This window comes from Chiloscyllium plagiosum, chromosome 38, assembly GCF_004010195.1.
Source record: "Chiloscyllium plagiosum isolate BGI_BamShark_2017 chromosome 38, ASM401019v2, whole genome shotgun sequence".
NCBI lineage: Eukaryota > Metazoa > Chordata > Chondrichthyes > Orectolobiformes > Hemiscylliidae > Chiloscyllium > Chiloscyllium plagiosum.
In genome coordinates this window covers 10,866,456-10,885,734 of record NC_057747.1, presented here as the reverse complement: position 1 = coordinate 10,885,734, position 19,279 = coordinate 10,866,456, and the positions used below count along the sequence as shown (strand labels likewise).

Sequence of the window (19,279 nt, the reverse complement as noted above, 5' to 3'; positions counted from 1 at the left end):
CTAAAAGATCTTCCCTTTACTTTAAGGCTCTGCCCTTGGGTCCTAGTCTCCTACCAATGGAACCATCTTCCCAACATCAATACTCTGACAACAACAGCAAACCAAAAGGTTAGGAATTCTGCAGTGAGTAACTCTCCAACTATCTACACGGTACAAATCAGGAGAGTGATGGAATTCACCCCACTTGCCTGAATGAGTCCAGCTCCAACAACACTCAAGAAGCTTGACACCATCCGGGATAATGCATCCCGTTTGACGGGAACGCCATCCACCACCTTCAACATTCACTTCCTTCACCCTGGATGGACAGTCGCAGTGTTGCGTGCCTTCAACAAGGATCTTCAAAGTGCAACTTCCAAAACCCCCATGATCTCTACAATCTAGGGCAAGGGCAGCTGACGCACGGGAATACCACCAGCTGAAAGATTCCCCTCCCAGCCACCCACCATCCTGACTTGGAACTATACCGTCATTGTTTCCGTGTCGCAGGGTCAAGACCCTGGAACTCTATTCCTGTCAGCACTGTGGGTGACCTGCAAGGACTGAAGCAGTTCAGGAAGGACAGCTCACCACCATCTTCTCCAGGGATATTAGGGATGGGGCAATAAATGTTGGGTCAGCCGGTGAAGTCTGCATCCAATGAATTAATAAACAAAAAAAAAAATCACCAAGTGGTCAGATTGCATTAGTGATAATAAAAATCTGACTGGATAACAATGCATTTAAGCAAAGCTTGATTGGTACACAAGGGAGAAAAAGAATTGAAGAAAATGACAGTAGTGTTTGATGAAGGAGGGTGGGTGGAATATAGACCAATCAGGCCAAATGGACTACCTTTGTGCCATATAGTCTATCTAAGCATCACTATAAACGTATAGAAGTTTATATTCAATTCAAAATCTCCCCAAGTGCAATTAACATCATGCTAATTTACATTTTAATTACTTCCCAAGAAAACAGTGCAGTTATTGACAGTAGAACATAATGTCAACTTCATGGTGCTGTGTTGGTAGACACTTAATGAACTTAATTAGATAATCAGGGATGTTAATTATCTCAGTAATACGCAGATAAACGTATTATGCAAATGATTCATTAACTTTGCAGGCAAAATTCACAGAAAGAGTTGTATATTCAGTCTTCTGTGCAGCGTCAGTGAGTTTGCTAATGTTAGACAAGTGAACCAGCAGGAAAATTCATGACAACAGCTGTAATATCCCAAACTATAATCGCACCGTATTAACTAGCAATAAACCAAAAATGGCATTCTGACTTCTCTTTGTTGTGGGGGTGCTGGAATATCAAGGCTGTGCTTAACCTGCACAAATTCATGGCAATGTTGGCCATCATAACATTTCTGCATCAATGGTGCGTTTTACTGGATAATGTGGTGAGGGCAGAAATGAAAAAGAGAGAGACGCAATATTCACTTCTGTAGCACCCCTTCGCACGTGAGCTGAAGCAGCTCGAGATTTACGGTGATTCATAGTGCGGGTTGCTCTGCAATCATGGAGGTAAGTATGTCAGGCAATTTGCACACAGCACATTACTCCAAACAGCTACTGAAACAAGAAACTAGTATTGTTCGGGATCCTGGGAATAGTGCCTTTAATATTTCAGCAAAACACTGTAGATTAACTTAACACGAAGGATTGGGGCAGTGGTGGGATATTCAACCAGGTCCATTTATTTCTCACCTGGACAACAGGTCCCCACTGGGGGAATATCCAATGGAGATTGCCCTTCGGACAATCATTTGGCTAGCTGCTTTTATGTAGCTCGTCTTGAATTTCATGCGTTTCTGGAATTCCTGGTCTTAAAATAGACAATCATACCCCTCTTCACTCCCAAAGAAATCTTCAGGCTTTAAATCTGAGGTAGATACATTTTTTTGTTAAGCAAAGGGATATGGGCCAAAGGCAGGTATTTGGAGTTAGGCCACAGATCAGCCATGATCTCATTGCATGGTGGAACAGGCTCGATGGGCTGAATGGCCTACTCCCGTTTCTATATTTGCATCACACATCCGTCCACCTTGCCAATTGGTTCGAAGCACAAGTTTGACCGATTTACCATCAAACTCTGTGCCTCAAATGGATGACAGCGTCTCCAGCATTGCTATATTCCCTCAGTGCCCCACTGAACGACGTTTCTACTTATTCTTTCATGGGATGTGGGTATCGCTGGCAAGACCACTATTTAGTACCCTTCCCTAGCTGCTCTTGAACTGAATAGGTTGTTAGGCCGGTTATGAGTCTAGCATATTGTTGAGAGTTTGGAGCCAGATATTGGCCAGACCAAGAAAGGACTACAGATTTCCTCCCCTGAAATACATCTGTAAATCGGATGGGAGTTTACAACAATCTATGACAATTTACATGACATCATGACTGAAACTAGCTTTCAATTCTAGATTAATTTAAATTCTACGAGAGACTGTACTGGGATTTGAACCCACATACCCAAAATATTGGCCTGGACTTCTAACCCAGTGACATTACCACTAGACAAGTCAGGTCAGTGACTTGCTTTTGAATTAAAGCTCTTCTAACTCCAAGGTATGGACATTAAACATTTCTCCAGCTGTACCATTGGATAGTCAGCGTAAACGACCATTTTCCATTTGTAGGTGTCATTATTGCTGTTAGGCTTCTAATGATGGTTTCCTTTCCAGTCTTTGTTAAAGGAGAAGGAGACTTGAGCTTATTCTAGACGTGTAATAAGAGTTAGGGAGAGGTGATGGGCGTAATGGCATTAGCGTGAGATTATTAATACAAAAACGCAGCAAATTTTCTGGAGACCTGGGTTAAAACCTCACCACGGCAGATGGTGAAATTTGAATTCAATAAATACCTAGAATTAAGAGTCTAATGATGGTTATGAAACCATTGTTGACTGTCAAGGAAACTGGTTCACTAATGTCTTCAGGGAAAGAAACTGTCATCCTGGCCTGGTCCGGCCTACATGTGACTCCAGACCAACAGCAATGTGGTTCACTCCTAACTGCCCTCTGGGCAATTAGGGATGGGCAATAAATGATGGCCTAGGCAGTGATATTCACGTCCCGTGAAGAAATATCAAAGAAAAGAGTTGCACGACGGTAACTGCCTTCTTTCCTAATTTCAAATAGCTTCAAAGTAAATGTAAATGTAAACTGAAATTCAGCCCAGAAACATGTTGCTTAGTTAAATCCAATCTACACAGAAACATTCAGTGTCTATGAGTCAGATAGGGAAAAGATGTGCACTCATACTCAAATCAATTTGGATCAAAAAAAGATGAGTTATCAGGGAATTCAAAGAATGAGAGAAAGCAGTTTGTATTTATATAGTACTTTTAATGTTGTAAAATATTGTACAGGTGCATTCTCAAACAAAAGGTGACACTGTGCCACAGAAGGAGATGTTAGGACAGAATATCAAGACATGGTCAACAAAATAGATATTTAGAAGAGTCTTAAAAAGAAAGAAAAACAGGTAGAGATGGAAAGGTTTATTGAGGGAGTTCCAGAGCTTTGACTTGACTACAGAAGACATAACTGGTGATGGAGATGAACAAACGGCTGGAATAGGAATACTGCAAAAAATTCCATCAGGTTGTAATTTGGAGGAATTTACGGAGACGAGATGGGGCAAAGTTATGTTGGGCAGAATGATCTTTGGTTAATGAATGGTTTTGATATCTGCCTATTGAACATACTTGCATGAACTCGGCTGGATATACCGCATTATCAGATGTCCTGTCTGAGAGTCACTAGGGGCTCAATGTTCCCTGTGGGGATATCCAGATCCTCCTCATAAAATCTGCCTCTTTTTGCACAATTCAGGGCAGTTAGCTAAATTAATGTTTGGTCATTTGTGTGACTAATTGGAAAAATAAATGTTGAACTAATTTATCATAAATGGCTTTTACGATGCTCATTACTGTTCAGTTCAATTCCATTAATGCTGGTGAATCCACAGATCAGAAACACCAAGCGAGGAAAATGGAGCACCTATCGCCATTACTAAACTGCTCCTATTAATTTAACTGGGTACAACCTCATAATACAATCAGCAGGAAGTAGAAAGAAACTTTTCATGCTCATATTTCAGAGTCAGCATGGTGCACATGCATGATCCCAGGCTATTATTCCGGTTTATTGCAATGAACATCTCTAATTGATATTACCATTTGGGAATTTGCAGGAATCTGAAATAGAGGTAAATAGGATTTTTTCTTTTAATTCTGTGAAGGTCACCTTTCTTTGAATCTATGGAATTCATTGCCACAGAAAGCTGTGGAAGTCAGGTCATTGAGGTGTATTTAAGATAGAGATCAATGGGTTTTTGATTGTTAAGGGGATCAAAAATTATGGGCACAAGGCAGGAGAATGGGGTTGAGAATCTTCTCAGTCACGATTGAATGGCGGAGCAGACTCGATGGGCCAAATGGCCTAATTTCCACTCCTGTCTCTTTTGGTCTTATAGAAACATTTTTTTCTCTAAGTATTGTGTCAAAACAATGTTTCCAAAAAATCATGCGACTCAAGCTAAGTGACTAGACAAGCTCCCTGGCGAAGCAATGGCTGAGGTTCACGAACTTAAAATTTACAACCCAGAGGGAGACAGAAAAAGAGAGGCCAAATGGCTTCTTTGGAAGGAAAAGAGCCATATTAGAAGAGCAGTTTAGCTTTGACAATCTGGAGAAAGTGAGGACTGCAAATGCTGGAGATCAGAGTCAAGAGTCGAGTGTGGGGTGCTGGAAAGCCAGCAAGTTAGCCAGCATCGAGGAGCAGGAGAGTCGACGTTTCAGGCATAAGCCCTTCATCAGGAATGAGGTTTGTGAATCTCTCAACACCCCCCCCCAGCCCACAAGCCTCATACCTGGTGAAGGGCTTATGCCCGAAACGTTGATTGTCCTGATCCTCGGATGCTGCCTGACCTGCTGTGCTTTTCCAGCACCACACTCTCGACTCTAGCTTTGACAATCTCCCAGGTATCCACAGTTGGAAAAAAGTCTTAATCGGTTTAAAGCAGTAAACAGTCTCAGGAAAACCCAAAGGTTTTTCCTTACAATTCAGCGAATTAGCTTGTATCTGTGAGTCTTGGGGAGAGACAGTAATAGAGAGAAAATTATGTTTGGTGAATGAACAAACACTGAAAATAAGTGTTTGCAACCTTGTCAGTTGAATAAGAAATTAGAGAGTGAAGATAGAAACGACACTTCACTGGAGTTGAGAATAAAAGAATGTGTGTGTAAAATTGGGGGAAAGGAAAAAAGTGTTGAATCTCTCTTTTTGTTAAGTATGAGTAAGATCTCCCCTAATTGTCTGGCATAGCTTTTTTCTGTGCAATATATTTATGCTCTTTTGTTACAAGTATATTGACAGCCTCTTGTGAATATGTTCAATAACTGACTGCCACGGTAACCAAATTACAAATACAGAGAAACTTTGATTATCCATAGGATACGGGCAGGCAGTCCTTCGGTTAATCGAATTTCAGTAAACGAATGCCGGATAACATAGTTTAGACGAGCATCGGGATCTTGCAATCCTGCCAGATAACCTGATATTTAGATAATCAAATCCGGATAATTGAGGTTCCCCTGTATAAAAGTTATGGTCCATCAAGCCAGGTTTCACAGTGGAATTTGACTTGGCAACCATCAGCTAGGATCATAACAGTAATTTAACATATTAATGTCATTGGATAAATATTCATGGAATAGATCATTTATATATTAATGGAGTAAATGTTCCATACAGTTCTCCCATTGGCTTAAGTTCTAAGGCTTGGCTTATTCTTCTGTTATGCTTTTCAGTGTTTTTGATCTGTACTCATTTTTCTAATTTCAAAATAAACCTTATGTTTGAATTAGAGATCAGGATATTCCATTCTGAAAACAATGGATGCTTTTCTGCTTTCAAACCTCCTTCTTAGCATTCCAAATGAGAAATATACCCCTCATTAGGTCACTATCAACACAACAACAATCCTCATTGTAAAAACATACTCCAAACATCGATTTTAGGATTTAAATGTCATACTTTGATTTGCTATTTTGACTTTCTTTCAAAAAAATAAAGACTATTTTAAAACCTTTTCAGTCTGGAACTATCAGCTATAGTCTTGTTTTGGCACCCTCGATTTTATGGTAGTAACGATGGCAAATACATCAGTGTTCATCGTCAATACTCTATATATATTAAAAGCAATGCCTGGATCTGCACGTGTGTAATTCAACACTGAAACCAAAAGCTGCTATCAAACCTTATAACAGTGTTCCTCCTCAGACTGCAGTCAATGGGAAATCTATGAAGCAACAATGACCTCTGCTCTTTGACCAGTCGTCTTACTGCAAAATGAAACCTTGAAAGAGTTAGACCACGTTGAATGGAGGTACATAAGTTTATAATTATGCAAGAACATGATAACTATAATCAAAACATGCTCACTGGTCCCTGAGAAACTAATTTGTGGAACATTAAAATGTCTTCACGAGGGTAAAGATTTTCATATGTTTAGAAATCCTTTAAAAACTTCATCTTTATTTAGCTTCCATTTGAATCAAACAGAGTAGTTACAGTGCAGAAAGAGTCTGATCATTCAGCCTGTTATATCTGTACTGCCTCACTACTTGTCTCATTCCCTCACCTTCTCCTGTAGCCCTGCAAATATATCACTCTCCAGATAATCAGTTGATGATTCAATTCTTCAGTTCATGAAAACCATGATTGAGCCTACCTCCACTACATTCTCAGGCAGGACACCAAAGGCCCTAACCACTTGCTGAATAAGACGGATGCCCTCATGTCGCTGTTGCTTCTGTTGCGGATCAGTTGAAAAAAATCAGCCCCTGCTGGACATGGATCCTTCCAACAAGGGGAACAGTTTCTCTCCATCTGCCTTGCCCAGATCCCTCTCAATTTTGATTCGCCTCTACCAAATTTTCATTCGACCTTAAGACGAAAACAGCACCTGCCTCTCCAAACTACCCAAATAACTGATGTTTCTCATCCCTCGACCTAATCTCCCGAACAATGTTCACTTGCAGTCTGAACATGGAAATTTGCGCCAAGCCAAGAGACCACTTAACTTGGCGCCAGATTTCCATTGCATGGCACCTGTCAGGTACAAATGATGCTTGCAACTTGGACGGACGAGTCACAGGTAACGTTCGCACGACTCAGGGTCGTTTTCTCATTTTACCTTCTGTGGAATGTGGGCATCAACATCAAGGCCAGCACTTGTTGCCAAACCCTAGTTGCCCTGGAACTGACTGTCTCCCTGAGCCATTTCAGAGGACAGTTAAGAGTCAACCACATCGCTGTGGGTCTGGAGTCATATTTGGTCAGACCCGGGGATGAGGCAGATTTCACAGTTTAAGGATATGGGGTAGGACTGAGATGAAATTTCTTCACCAAGAGAGTGGTGAGCCTGGGGAATTCTCAGTCACAGAAAGAGGTTGAGAGCAAAACACTGAATGCTTTCAAGTGGGAGTCAGATACAGTTCTTAAGCATAAATGGACCAAAGAGTATGGGGAAAAGTGTCGTCTGTTTGGTAGAAGTGTAGTTAATTTATTGAAAACTGTTCTAATGAACTCAAGATGAAAAGCATTGGAAAGGTGTCCCTCTTCTCAGGTATCACCTTTTTCTCTGCTCGCGCTCCTAATATTGCGTGATTCTCTATGATACTAGGGTGCGATGAAATGGAATACACTGCACACTGAAGTAGGTCTTTCCCATTAAGATTATTGGTTAATTATCTTCAAATTGGATTTATATTTATATCATTTTATAAAAATATACCTGCAAAGGCACTTTAAATGTCTCACTACAGGTCAGAAGAAACCGAGAAATATCTGCCCCCCTCTCATTATTGATACACTAAACTGTGAAACAATGAACTCTCTCTCTTTCTCTCTCAACATGACTGCACATTTCTTCACTCTTTCATGAGATGCAGGTGTCACAGGTAAAGCCAGCATTTGCTACCCATCCTTAATCACGCCTGAATTGAATGGCTTTTCAGGCCATTCCAGAGGACGATTAAGAATCAACCACATTAGGAATCTCTACAGTGCAGATTTGGCCCACCCAGCCCACTGAAGCCCACCCTCTGAAGAGCATCCCACCCAGAACCCGTCCTCCTCATCTATTCCTGTGACCCTGCATTTCCCAGGGCTAATTCACCGAGCCTGAATATCCCTGGGCAGTATGGACACTTTAGCATGGCCAATCTACCTCACCTACACATCTTTGGACGGTGGGAGGAAACCAGAGCACCCAAAGGAAACCCACGCAGAACTAGGAGAATGTGCAAACTCCACACAGATAGTGTGGAATCAAACCCAGATCCCTGGTGCTGTGAGGCAGCAGTGCTAACCACTGCGTCACTGTGCTGTCCTGTGGTTTTGGAGTCACACGTGGCCCAGACTGGGTAAGGATGGCAGACTTCCTTCTCGAAGGGGGTGTTAGTGAATCTAGTTGATTTTTGCAACAATTGACAATAGCTTCAGAGTCACCATTAATGAGATTAGCTTTGGATTCCAAATTTACAGATGGAACACAAGTTCCACAAAGTGCAGATCTCCGTAGCATTGCTCACTGTAAGTCAATTAATGTTCTGCTTTATAAGCACAGCAATCAGAAAAACTTGCATTTATCGAGTGTCTTTCACAAACTCTGCATGCCCCAAAATGCCTCACAACTGATGAGATTCTTCTGAAGTGTGGTCACTGTTATCATGTAGGAATAAAGCAGCCAGTTTCACAATGTTATACTGAAAGAACTGTAAATCAAAAACAAAAACAGAAATCGCGAGAAAAACTCAGCAGATCTGGCAGCACCTGTGGAGAGAAATCGGAGTTAACATTGCGGGTCCAATGACCTTTCAATTCTGAGGAAGGTTCACGTGACCCGAAACGTTAACTCTGATTTCTCTCCTCAGATGTTTGCCAGACATGCTGAGCTTTTCTAGCATTTTCTGCTTTTGTTCACAATTCTATACCATGTCCCTTCAAGCCTGCAATACCTAACAACCATTAAAACAAAGGGACAGAAGATCACGGTGGAGCTGAAAGAGATGTATGGCTTTGCTCAACTAAATAATGGAATAAATTATTTGTAATGGTTGGTGAGCCAGTAACTAGCAGCTTAAATTTAGCTACCAATGGGAGAAACTATTTGAAAAAATGTGTAAATAATGGGCGAATACAATAAACAGCATGGTACTTGGAAAGGTTTTCAAAAAGACAATGGATGAATATTGGAAAAAGAAAAACTTGAAAGTAAGAGGAAAAATGCATCAAGCTAGCACATGGAAAAATGGGCCAAATGGCCTTAGAATGAAATTGTCATAAAAACAGGGACAGAAAGCCAGCTGGTTGATAAAAAGAAGAAAATGCTGAGCTCAATTATACATAAATGTGTGAACTATTTAGTCCATTGCTGTTTGCAAAATACCAGATAATGGCCTCAAAAGGATCAAGTTAAGTTGGTAAATGAATATCATAACTGTGCTCCAAATGCTCGACTTAACAAAGCAACAGAAGATCAGCATGCTATTATATTTTTATATTATATTATATCTTTAAGGTTAGAGGATAAAGATTTAGAAAGAACATGAGGGGTATTTTTATTTTACACAGAGAGTGGTTTGTATGGGGAAAGAATTTCCAGAGGAAGTGGTGGATGTGGGTACAATTACGACTGACAAAGGAGCAGCGCTCCGAAAGCTTGTGATTTCAAATAAACCTGTTGGACTATAACCTGGTGTCATGTGACTTTTTTTGTAGAATTAGAATCTCTACAGTGTGGGAACAGGCCCTTTGGCCCAACAAGTCCACACCGACCCTCCGAAGACTAACCCACCCAGGCCCACTCCCCTATATTTATCCCTGACTAATGCACCTAACCTACACAACCCTGGACACTATGGGCAATTTAGCATGGCCAATTCACCTAACCTGCACATCTTTGGACTGTGGGAGGGAACCAGATCACACCCACACAGACACGGGGAGAATGTGCAAACTCCACATGGACAGTCGCCTGAGGCTGGAATCGAACCCATGTCCCTGGCGCTGTGAGGCAGCAGTGCTCATCACTGAGCCACCATGCCATATTTCCGATCTTATCCACCAAAGTCCAATACCTCTTTGTTATGTTTTGGTGGAATATGGGCCAAACATAGGCAGGTGCGACTAGATTAGATTGAGATTATGGTCCACAGGGACTGAAGGGTCTGTTTACTTGCTGTATGACTCTATATTAAAAAATATCAACTTTTGGTAAAAATATCAAACTTTTGACTCCTCAGGACCGATCACTGGTGCTTTGAATATTCTTGTATACTAAGGCATTTAATACATAGAAAATAGGCTTACAGTGCAGTCATTTATCAAAGACTTGATAGACTGTCGGTCGGCTACATGTTAAGGGACATCACAAAATGAATAATGTTTTGTCTGATCACAACTTACTTAATTACAGTCCTTTTGTCAAGGAATGAAAGCAGGAGTTGCAGAAACACCAATTTCATGCATTCGTGCATGAGTTATGTCTCAAAGCTGCATTTTCCAGATGGTAACATATTCACTGGAAGAACTAATGATGTGGATATATTTAGAGAAAAACCAATAAAGGAGTCTTTAACCTTCAACAGCAAAAGCTTGTTCTACAAAATGTTCCAAGGGATAAATTAACAAATATCAATTACACTGCTTGCTGAGGTGTAATCAGCTGTAATAATCAAAATTAATTTTTAAAAATAATTAAACAGACCCTAGGGCAAATTCTCTACACTCTCTGGTATGACATCACAGCATACATTTGTACCTGTGACTGAATTTGCAATGTTCTAACAATCCTCCATTCCAATAGATTACTTTGAACTGCACAGTTTCCCCAAAACATCAAGGGCTGGAAATTGTCACTTAATCCACAACTCTAAGCCCAGATTTCTTGCAAAGTTGCAACTAATTCATATGCTTGCTGCTGAATGACACAGGCACTCAGCTGAGATTTAGATTTGTGCAATAATATTCGCACTCCCAGGATTTCAAATCACATTGAAACACATAATCAAAACAGCATCCAGTACAGAAGTACAGTCATGACATCCGACAAGGGTATTAAGCACATGACCGTACAGTGGATTGAGTTGGAAATGGGTGATACTTGTCTGACTTTGAACAGATCATACACAGTACAAGGTTTCTTTACCAAGACCATAGCCTCTAGCATCTAGAATGTCATCAGTAATGAGAAGCCCGCAATCCTGACTGGAACTATATTGCCATTATTTCATTGTCTTTGCATTAAAAACATGGACCTGTTTTCCCAAGAGAACTGTGGGTCACCGACACTACACAAACCTAGGACTGTGGGTCACTGACACCACACAAACCTGGGACTGAGAGTCACCGACACCACAAACGCCTGGGACTGTGGGTCACCGACACCACAAACGCCTGGGACTGTGGGTCACCGACACCACAAACGCCTGGACTGTGGGTCACCGACACCACAAACACCTGAGACTGAGAGTCACCGACACCACAAACACCTGGGACTGAGATTCACCGACACCACACAAACCTGGGACTGAGAGTCACCGACACCACACAAACCTGGGACTGTGGGTCACTGACACCACAAACACCTGGGACTGAGAGTCACCGACACCACACAAACCTGGGACTGTGGGTCACTGACACCACACAAACCTGGGACTGTGGGTCACCGACACCACAAACACCTGGGACTGTGGGTCACCGACACCACAAACGCCTGGGACTGTGGGTCACCGACACCACAAACGCCTGGACTGTGGGTCACCGACACCACAAACACCTGAGACTGAGAGTCACCGACACCACAAACACCTGGGACTGAGATTCACCGACACCACACAAACCTGGGACTGAGAGTCACCGACACCACACACACCTGGGACTGAGAGTCACCGACACCACAAATACCTGGGACTGAGAGTCACCGACACCACAAACACCTGGGACTGTGGGTCAGGGATACCACAAACACCTGGACTGTGGGTCACCGACACCACAAACGCCTGGGACTGTGGGTCACCGACACCACAAACGCCTGGGACGGTGGGTCACCGACACCACACAAACCTGGGACTGTGGGTCACTGACACCACAAACACCTGGACTGTGGATCCCCGACACCACAAACACCTGGGACTGTTGGTCACCGACACCACAAACACCTGGGACTGTGGGTCACCGACAGCACAAACACCTGGGACTGTGGGTCACCGACACCACAAACATCTGGGACTGTGTGTCACCGACACCACAAACGCCTGGGACTGTGTGTCACCGACACCACAAACGCCTGGGACTGTGGGTCCCCGACACCACAAACATCTGGGACTGTGGGTCCCCAACACCACAAACATCTGGGACTGTGTGTCACCGACACCACAAACGCCTGGGACTGTGGGTCACTGACACCACAAACGCCTGGGACTGTCAGTCACCAACACCACAAACACCACAGCGGTTCAACAAAGCCAGCAGCTCTTCCAGGCATTAGTGATATCCAGTAAATGTTGTCTTTGCCACTGATTCAATATCCGGTGAATGAATACAGGTAAATAAAGCTGTTTTAGATCCTGGGTACAATTGCCCTCCCCATCTCCAGCTCATTGAGACCAATTGTAGAACCAAGAGAGTGTGGTGCTGGAAAAGCACAACAGACTAGGCATCATCCGAGGAGCAGGAAAATCGACATTTCGGGCAAAAGTCCTTCATCAGGAACGACATTGATTCTCCTGCTCCTTGGATCCTGCCTGGTCTGCTGTGCTTTTCCAGCACCACACTCTTGACTCTAATGTAAAGCATCTGCAGTCCTCACTTTCGCCTAATTGTAGAACCATTCATTTGCAAAAGGCAGATCAAACTCATTCAAATCCATTCTCTGCGTTTCAGCTCCCCAGCTCCTTAAGAGATCCAGATGTTAACATGTCACCCATGAAACAAATACTGGAAAATTACCATCAAGATTACATATCTCACCACAATAGCAAATGTTATAAAGGCCCAAATATTCATTACAGTAGGATACAAAGCTTTCTTAAAATTTGTGATGTTCAAAATAAGTCTGTTGTGTGTTGGTTTTCTATGTAAAGCTTTATTTGCTTTCAAATGAATGCTTCACCTTCCTCAACACTGGTCCTTACATTTTGAATACTATTCGGCGGAAACACTCTGGACATTGTACATAATACCCTAAAACTTGACCACATGACTGTTTCTACATGATTAATTACTAAAGATTAGTGGGAAGTGAACCTTGGCTTTGTTGCAGCTTTCCAGTTGGAACTAGCTGGAGACCAGATCTTCAGCCTCTTAATGTAGGAACTAAAACAACGAATAATCAAGAGCCAAATGATGGTGTGGCCCATTATATTCTGACAGTGCTGTACAATGATAAAATCTCCACAGTGTGGAAGCAGGCCATTTGACCCGAGTCCACACTGACCCTCCGAAGAGCATCCCACTTTAATCGCTTTATATAGAACATAGAACAGCACAGCGCAGAAAAGGCCCTTCGGCCCTGATGTTGCGCCGACCTGTGTTGCACCCATCCCCCTACACTATCCCATCATCATCCATGTGCTTATCTAAGGACTGTTTAAATTTCCCTAATGTGGCTTAGTGAACTACATTGGCAGGCCGGGCATTCCACGCCCTTACCACTCTGAGTAAAGAACTTGCCTCTGACATTTGTCTTAAATCTATCAATTGGTAGCTATGCCCCCTCGTACAAGCTGACGTCATCATCTTAGGAAAAAAGACTTTCACTGTCTACCCTATCTAATCCTCTGATCATCTTATATGTCTCTATCAAATCCCCTCTTAGCCTTCTTCTTTCCAATGAGAACAGATCCAAGTCTCTCAGCCGTTCCTCATAAATCCTTCGTAAGTCAGCATTTCCTATGGTTCATCTCCCTAGGCACTATGGGAAATATGGCATGGCCAAACCTATCCTACACTGTGGGGGAAAACCGGAGCACCTGGAGGAAACCCACGCAGACACGGGGAGAATGTGCAAACTCCACACACTCACCCAAGGCTGGAATCAAACCCGGGTCCCTGAGGCCTGGAGGCAGCAGTGCTAGCCACCTGAGCTACCCTAGATCTGTCTGGAAAAATGGTACTTTGAATGGTTACCTTCATAGTCAGGCGATCGGCCTCTTTCAAAATCCGTTTGCTGACTGAACGCATGGCCGTTGACAAGCTCTCTGGCAGCCACTCAGACTTACTGTGCTGGAGCTGTGACAGCACACCTTTACTTGACAAATTCTTCCTTTCTGAAGCTGGGAGAGCAAAGAATGGTGTAAAATTAAAATGCAGTACGGCTTTATAAAAGGATTGTGCAATTAGCCACAAAACTTGAATGAATGCTTGGGATTTTGTGAACCGATCAGAGCCAGACACATGCATGCTTTATCTCCACAAGGAGACCCTACACTGCTTTGTGGGGTACAGGGCCCACTTCAGATCAGCAATGTGTCTTTCTAGCCTCACTCACTGGGGTAGGAAATCAAGGCTGGGAAGACCTTGCTACTCATCTTTCTGGTGCCACTCAATGGTGGTTAGCACTGCTGCCTCACAACACCAGGGACCTGGATTCGATTCCACTTTCAGGTGACTGCCTGTGTGGAGTTTGCACATTCTCCCTGTGTCTGGGTGGGCTTCCTCCGTGTGCTCCAGTTTCCTCCCACAATCCAAAGATGTGCGGGTGAGGTGGATCAACTATGCTAAGTCTCGCAAAATGTCCAGGGATGTGCAGGCTACGTGGATTAGCTCTTTGATGCATTGGTGTGGACTTGATGGGCCAAATAGCCTCCTTCCACGCTGTAAGGGTTCTATGACAATTCCATTGAGTGGGGCTGATTATTACAATCAAATGGAGGGGTTGAGCGCAAGGCACATGCAGAGAGTAATGCTAACCCTTGACAAAGGATGTTAAATCTATTAGTCGCTCAATACCAAAATAATGCTGGTGACTGTCATGTACCCATACAGTCTGACCAAACCATGGGCTACTCTCTCATTAGAGAGACAGCCGGTGGTGGTTTAACCTGAGGGTCACCGTGCCTCAGGGAAGAGATTGAGAAGGAGAGTTCTTCACAGTAACCTCGGCTAATGCAGGGATTGAACCCATGCTGTTGGTATTACACTGCTTCGCAAACCAACCGTCCAGACAACTGAGCTAAACCAATAGTGAACAAGCAGTCTCACAAAGGTCACCTTGTGGTCTGTCTTCGTGTCAAAAAAACATTCAATTCAGACAGGAGTTTCACTTTCCCTTCTGCATCATCCTTGGGATAAGATGAAGGGAGCTTTACTTTTCACCTAACCATGGTCCACTTCACCTGTGAGTGCTTCAAGATGAAAGGCACACCATTCAGCACAACCCAATATCCTTCATGTCAATTAAAATAAGAATAGTAATCTTAAAAACTGGTAAGATTATCAGATTCCCCTTTCGGGCACACTAATAGATGGCATATGTTATATACCGATACTTACAATGAATTTCCCTGGTCAGCCTCAGGCAAGTAAAGCGTTTATGAAAACCTGGTTACACAAGTATTGATCAACTGGATTTGGTGTAAACCTGACAAATTATTTCCAATTTAAGACTCTATTTCTGATTTTTATTTTATTCGTTTGTGGGATGTTGGCATCACTGGCTGGGCCAGCATTTATTGCCTGTCCCTAGTTGCCCTTGAGAAGGTGGTGGTGAACTGCCTTCTTGAACTGGTCCAGTCCATTTACTGTGGCTTGACCTACAATGCCTTAGGGAGGGAATTCCAGGACTTTGACCCAGCAACTGTGAAGGGTCAGTAATATATTCCCAAGTCAGGATGGTGAATGGCTTGGAGGGAAACTTGAAGGTGATGGTGTTCCCATAAATCTGCTACCCTTGTCATCCTAGATGGAAGTGGTTATGGGTTTTGGGTCTGAGGATCTTTGGTGAATTTCTGCAATGCATCTTGTAAATAGTACATATTGCTGCTACTGAGTGTCAGTAGTAGAGGGAGTAGATGTTTGTGGATGTAGTGCTAATCAAATGAGCTGCTTTGTCTTGGATGGTGTCAAGCTTGTTGTGAGTTGTTGGGGCTGTACTCATCTGGGGCAAGTGGGGAATATTCCATCACAATCATGACTTGTGCCTTGTAGATGGTGGACAGGCTTTAGGGAGTCAGGAGGTGTGTTACTCGCCACAGTATTCCTTGCCTCTGACCTGCTCTTGTAGTCACTGTGTTTATGTGGTGGGTCAGTTGAGTTTCTAGTCAATGATAACTGCCAGGATGTTGACAGTGGGGGATTCAGTGATGGTAACACCATCAAATGTCAACGGATATTGGTTAGACTGTCTCTTACTGGTGATGGTCACAGCCTGACATTTGTGAGGCATAATTGTTACTTGACACTGGTCAGCTCAAGCCTGGATATTATCCAGATCTTATTGCATTTGAACATGAACTGCTTCAGTATCTGAGGAGTCACTGAGGAGTCTTCAGTATACAAACCTATATATTGATGCCAGGCCTTGGTTGCAGACTCCTCCCACAATGGCGAGACCTCAGAGAAGTCCACGACAGTCTCATTTGATTTCTGTTTCACTGAGAGGTCAATCTTGTAGATGTCCTCCAGAAACTGTCTTCTCTGCGACATGAGATGATTCCATACCCAGTCGACCGAATCCATTAATTCCTTTTGAGCTTCCAAAAAAGAGACATCAGAAGTTTCAATCACAAAACATTTGTGTATTACACATTGCAACAGACATACTTTACTCCCCATTGCAAGGTCAACTAAATGCAAAACTATGATTTAGGGTATTGGGAATTGGTGCGAAAATCTATGAAACATGGAGCATGAGAGACATTGGTCCCCTAGATATGAATTCCCAAAGTAACACACTTCTTGTACCAAGTCAGAAGTCACACGACACCAGGTTATAGTCCAACAGGTTTATTTGAAATCACAAGCTTTCACCTTTGTCAGGTGAAGTGAAGAGCACACAGACACAGTTTATAGGCAGAGAGATCAAAAGATCTTATAACTGGTGTGAGCGGACTGTCAAATACTAAGTCTCTGCAGGTGACTGAGGGTGTCAGACGGTGGGAGTAAAGTGCCAACAGCTGGATAACAAGCAAAGGGATAACCTATAATCCGATTAAATGATGCAAAGAGATAATTACAAAAAAAATTAAAAATAAGGTGGTGCTGGAGACAAACTAAATGACTGGAATAGCACAGTCAATATAAGAATTGCATGCCAAGGGTCTAACCAAAGTAATAAATAATCCAAAGCTGTACAAACTAATTAAGGTAGAGAGATCATAACAATTTATCAAAGTGATGGTGTCAAACCAGGACAGGAAGAAAGATTTTACAGATGGAGAAGTGTGGTAAGGTCACATGTAGCATGATATGAATCCAAGATCACAGCTGAGGCCGTCTTCAGGAGTATGGAACTTGGCTATCAGTTTCTGCTCAGTATCACTGTTAGTATCTGTAAAATCTTCCTTACTGTCCTGTAAATACAGGGGTAGGGGGGTGAGTCTGAGGGGGATGCTCTTCAGAGGTCAGTGTGGACTCGATGCTTCCATACTGTAAGGGATTCTATGATTCGTACTAATACTATTAATAACTGAACTTGTTTTCCCCTTGAACCCTGGAAGAGGTCATTATTACCTTCTTCAGCATGCATTGCTTCAAAGGATCCATCATAATCTTCACTGTTGGATGCTGACTGTAAAATCCAAGAGGCTTTTTTGTTGCTTGTCCCCACTCCAAATCCATCAGGGTAGCTATGAAATGACACAGTTGTAACATGTTGAAAGTATACCGGAGTCAATAACTCGTAGTTGCAACAGACACGAATTAGGTATTGGGGTCATTTTCGACATAGCATGCTGCACAAGTGACATCTGTTTGGTTCAAATCACATGTTGAATATTTGCAGCTCACCTGAACAAGAATGTGTGCAAAGTCAAAGGCAGAAATACTCCATTACTAAAGTCTGACCATTCTCAGCCTGTTTCTGAGAGCTAGTTTTATAGAATAGTATAATCATCACAGAGGAAAAGGCCATTCAACCTACTGTGACTATGCTAGCCCTCCTAAGGAGCAATACGCAGCCTCCCCTTCACTCCCTCTCTTCCCAATCACCTGCACATTCCTCCTCTCCAAATACTGAAAATATTGGACTGGTTTGTAATACCCTGATGCTAATTTTAACCAAAGACCCACCCGAAAAAAGCAAAAGAGTAGATTTGAATCAGATAGAATCCCTACATTGCAGAAACAGGCCTTTTAGCCCAACAAGTCAATACTGACCCTACAAAAAGCTCTGATCTCCAGCATCTGCAGTCCTCACTCCCTCCAAAAAGTAACCCATTCAGACCCCTACTCTATTATTCTATATTTACCCTTGACTAATGCACCTAACCTATACATCCCTGAATACCATGGGTAATTTAACACAGCCTCAAGCCACCTAACCTACACATCTTTGAATTGTAGGAGGAATCCAGAGCAGCTGGAGGAAACCCACACAGACACGGGGAGAATGTGCAAGCTCCACACAGTCTGTCACCCAAGGCTAGGTGAGGTTCCTGGCGCTGTGAGGCAGAAGTGCTAACCACTAAGTCACCATGCAGCCCTTTGAAAAATGATGTTTAGGAAGTTAAAATTTTGAAAATCTGAAACAGGGGAGCCAACTCGCCTCAAACCCAGTCACCTCTGCTTTCAACAGAGGCAGGATGAGTGATGAATGTGGTGCTGGAAAAGCACAGCAAGTCAGGCAGCATCAGAGGAGCAGGAGGCGTTTCAGGGATAAGCCCTTCATCAGGAATCCACAACGTCGATTCTCCTGCTCCTCGGACGCTGCCTGATCGACTGTGCTTTTCCAGCACCACATTCTCAACTCTGATCTCCAGCATCTGCAGTACCCACTTTCTCCTAGCAGGATGAGTGATGACTGATTATAACTGCTTGCAAGAGATGGACCAGTCGCTAAAACATTGTACAGTCACCATAGTCCCACCGGATCATTGGCTTCTCTTTCATTGGAGAGAGAGAGAGAGAGAGAGCGTGAGAGACAGCTATAGATAGATAAATAGATAGAGAGGGGACAGATAGATAAATAAATAGATAGATATATAGATAGACAGAGAGATAGACAGATAGATAGATAGATAGATAGATAGATAGATAGATAGATAGATAGACAGACAG

At 42.9% G+C, this 19,279-nt stretch overlaps 1 protein-coding gene across 3 annotated transcripts in view; it reads right to left on the bottom strand.

The window, feature by feature from the left end:
* Positions 1 to 19,279, bottom strand: part of wdfy4 (WDFY family member 4) — a 318,819-nt gene that overhangs the window by 161,672 nt on the left and 137,868 nt on the right. For all 3 annotated transcript variants that reach the window (XM_043678828.1, XM_043678827.1, XM_043678830.1), the window contains exons 37-39: positions 17,735 to 17,850; positions 16,564 to 16,755; positions 14,192 to 14,337 (exon numbers count right to left, since the gene is read on the bottom strand). In XM_043678828.1, the coding sequence (XP_043534763.1) occupies positions 14,192 to 14,337; positions 16,564 to 16,755; positions 17,735 to 17,850 (454 nt within the window). The remainder of the gene's footprint in view (positions 1 to 14,191; positions 14,338 to 16,563; positions 16,756 to 17,734; positions 17,851 to 19,279) is intronic.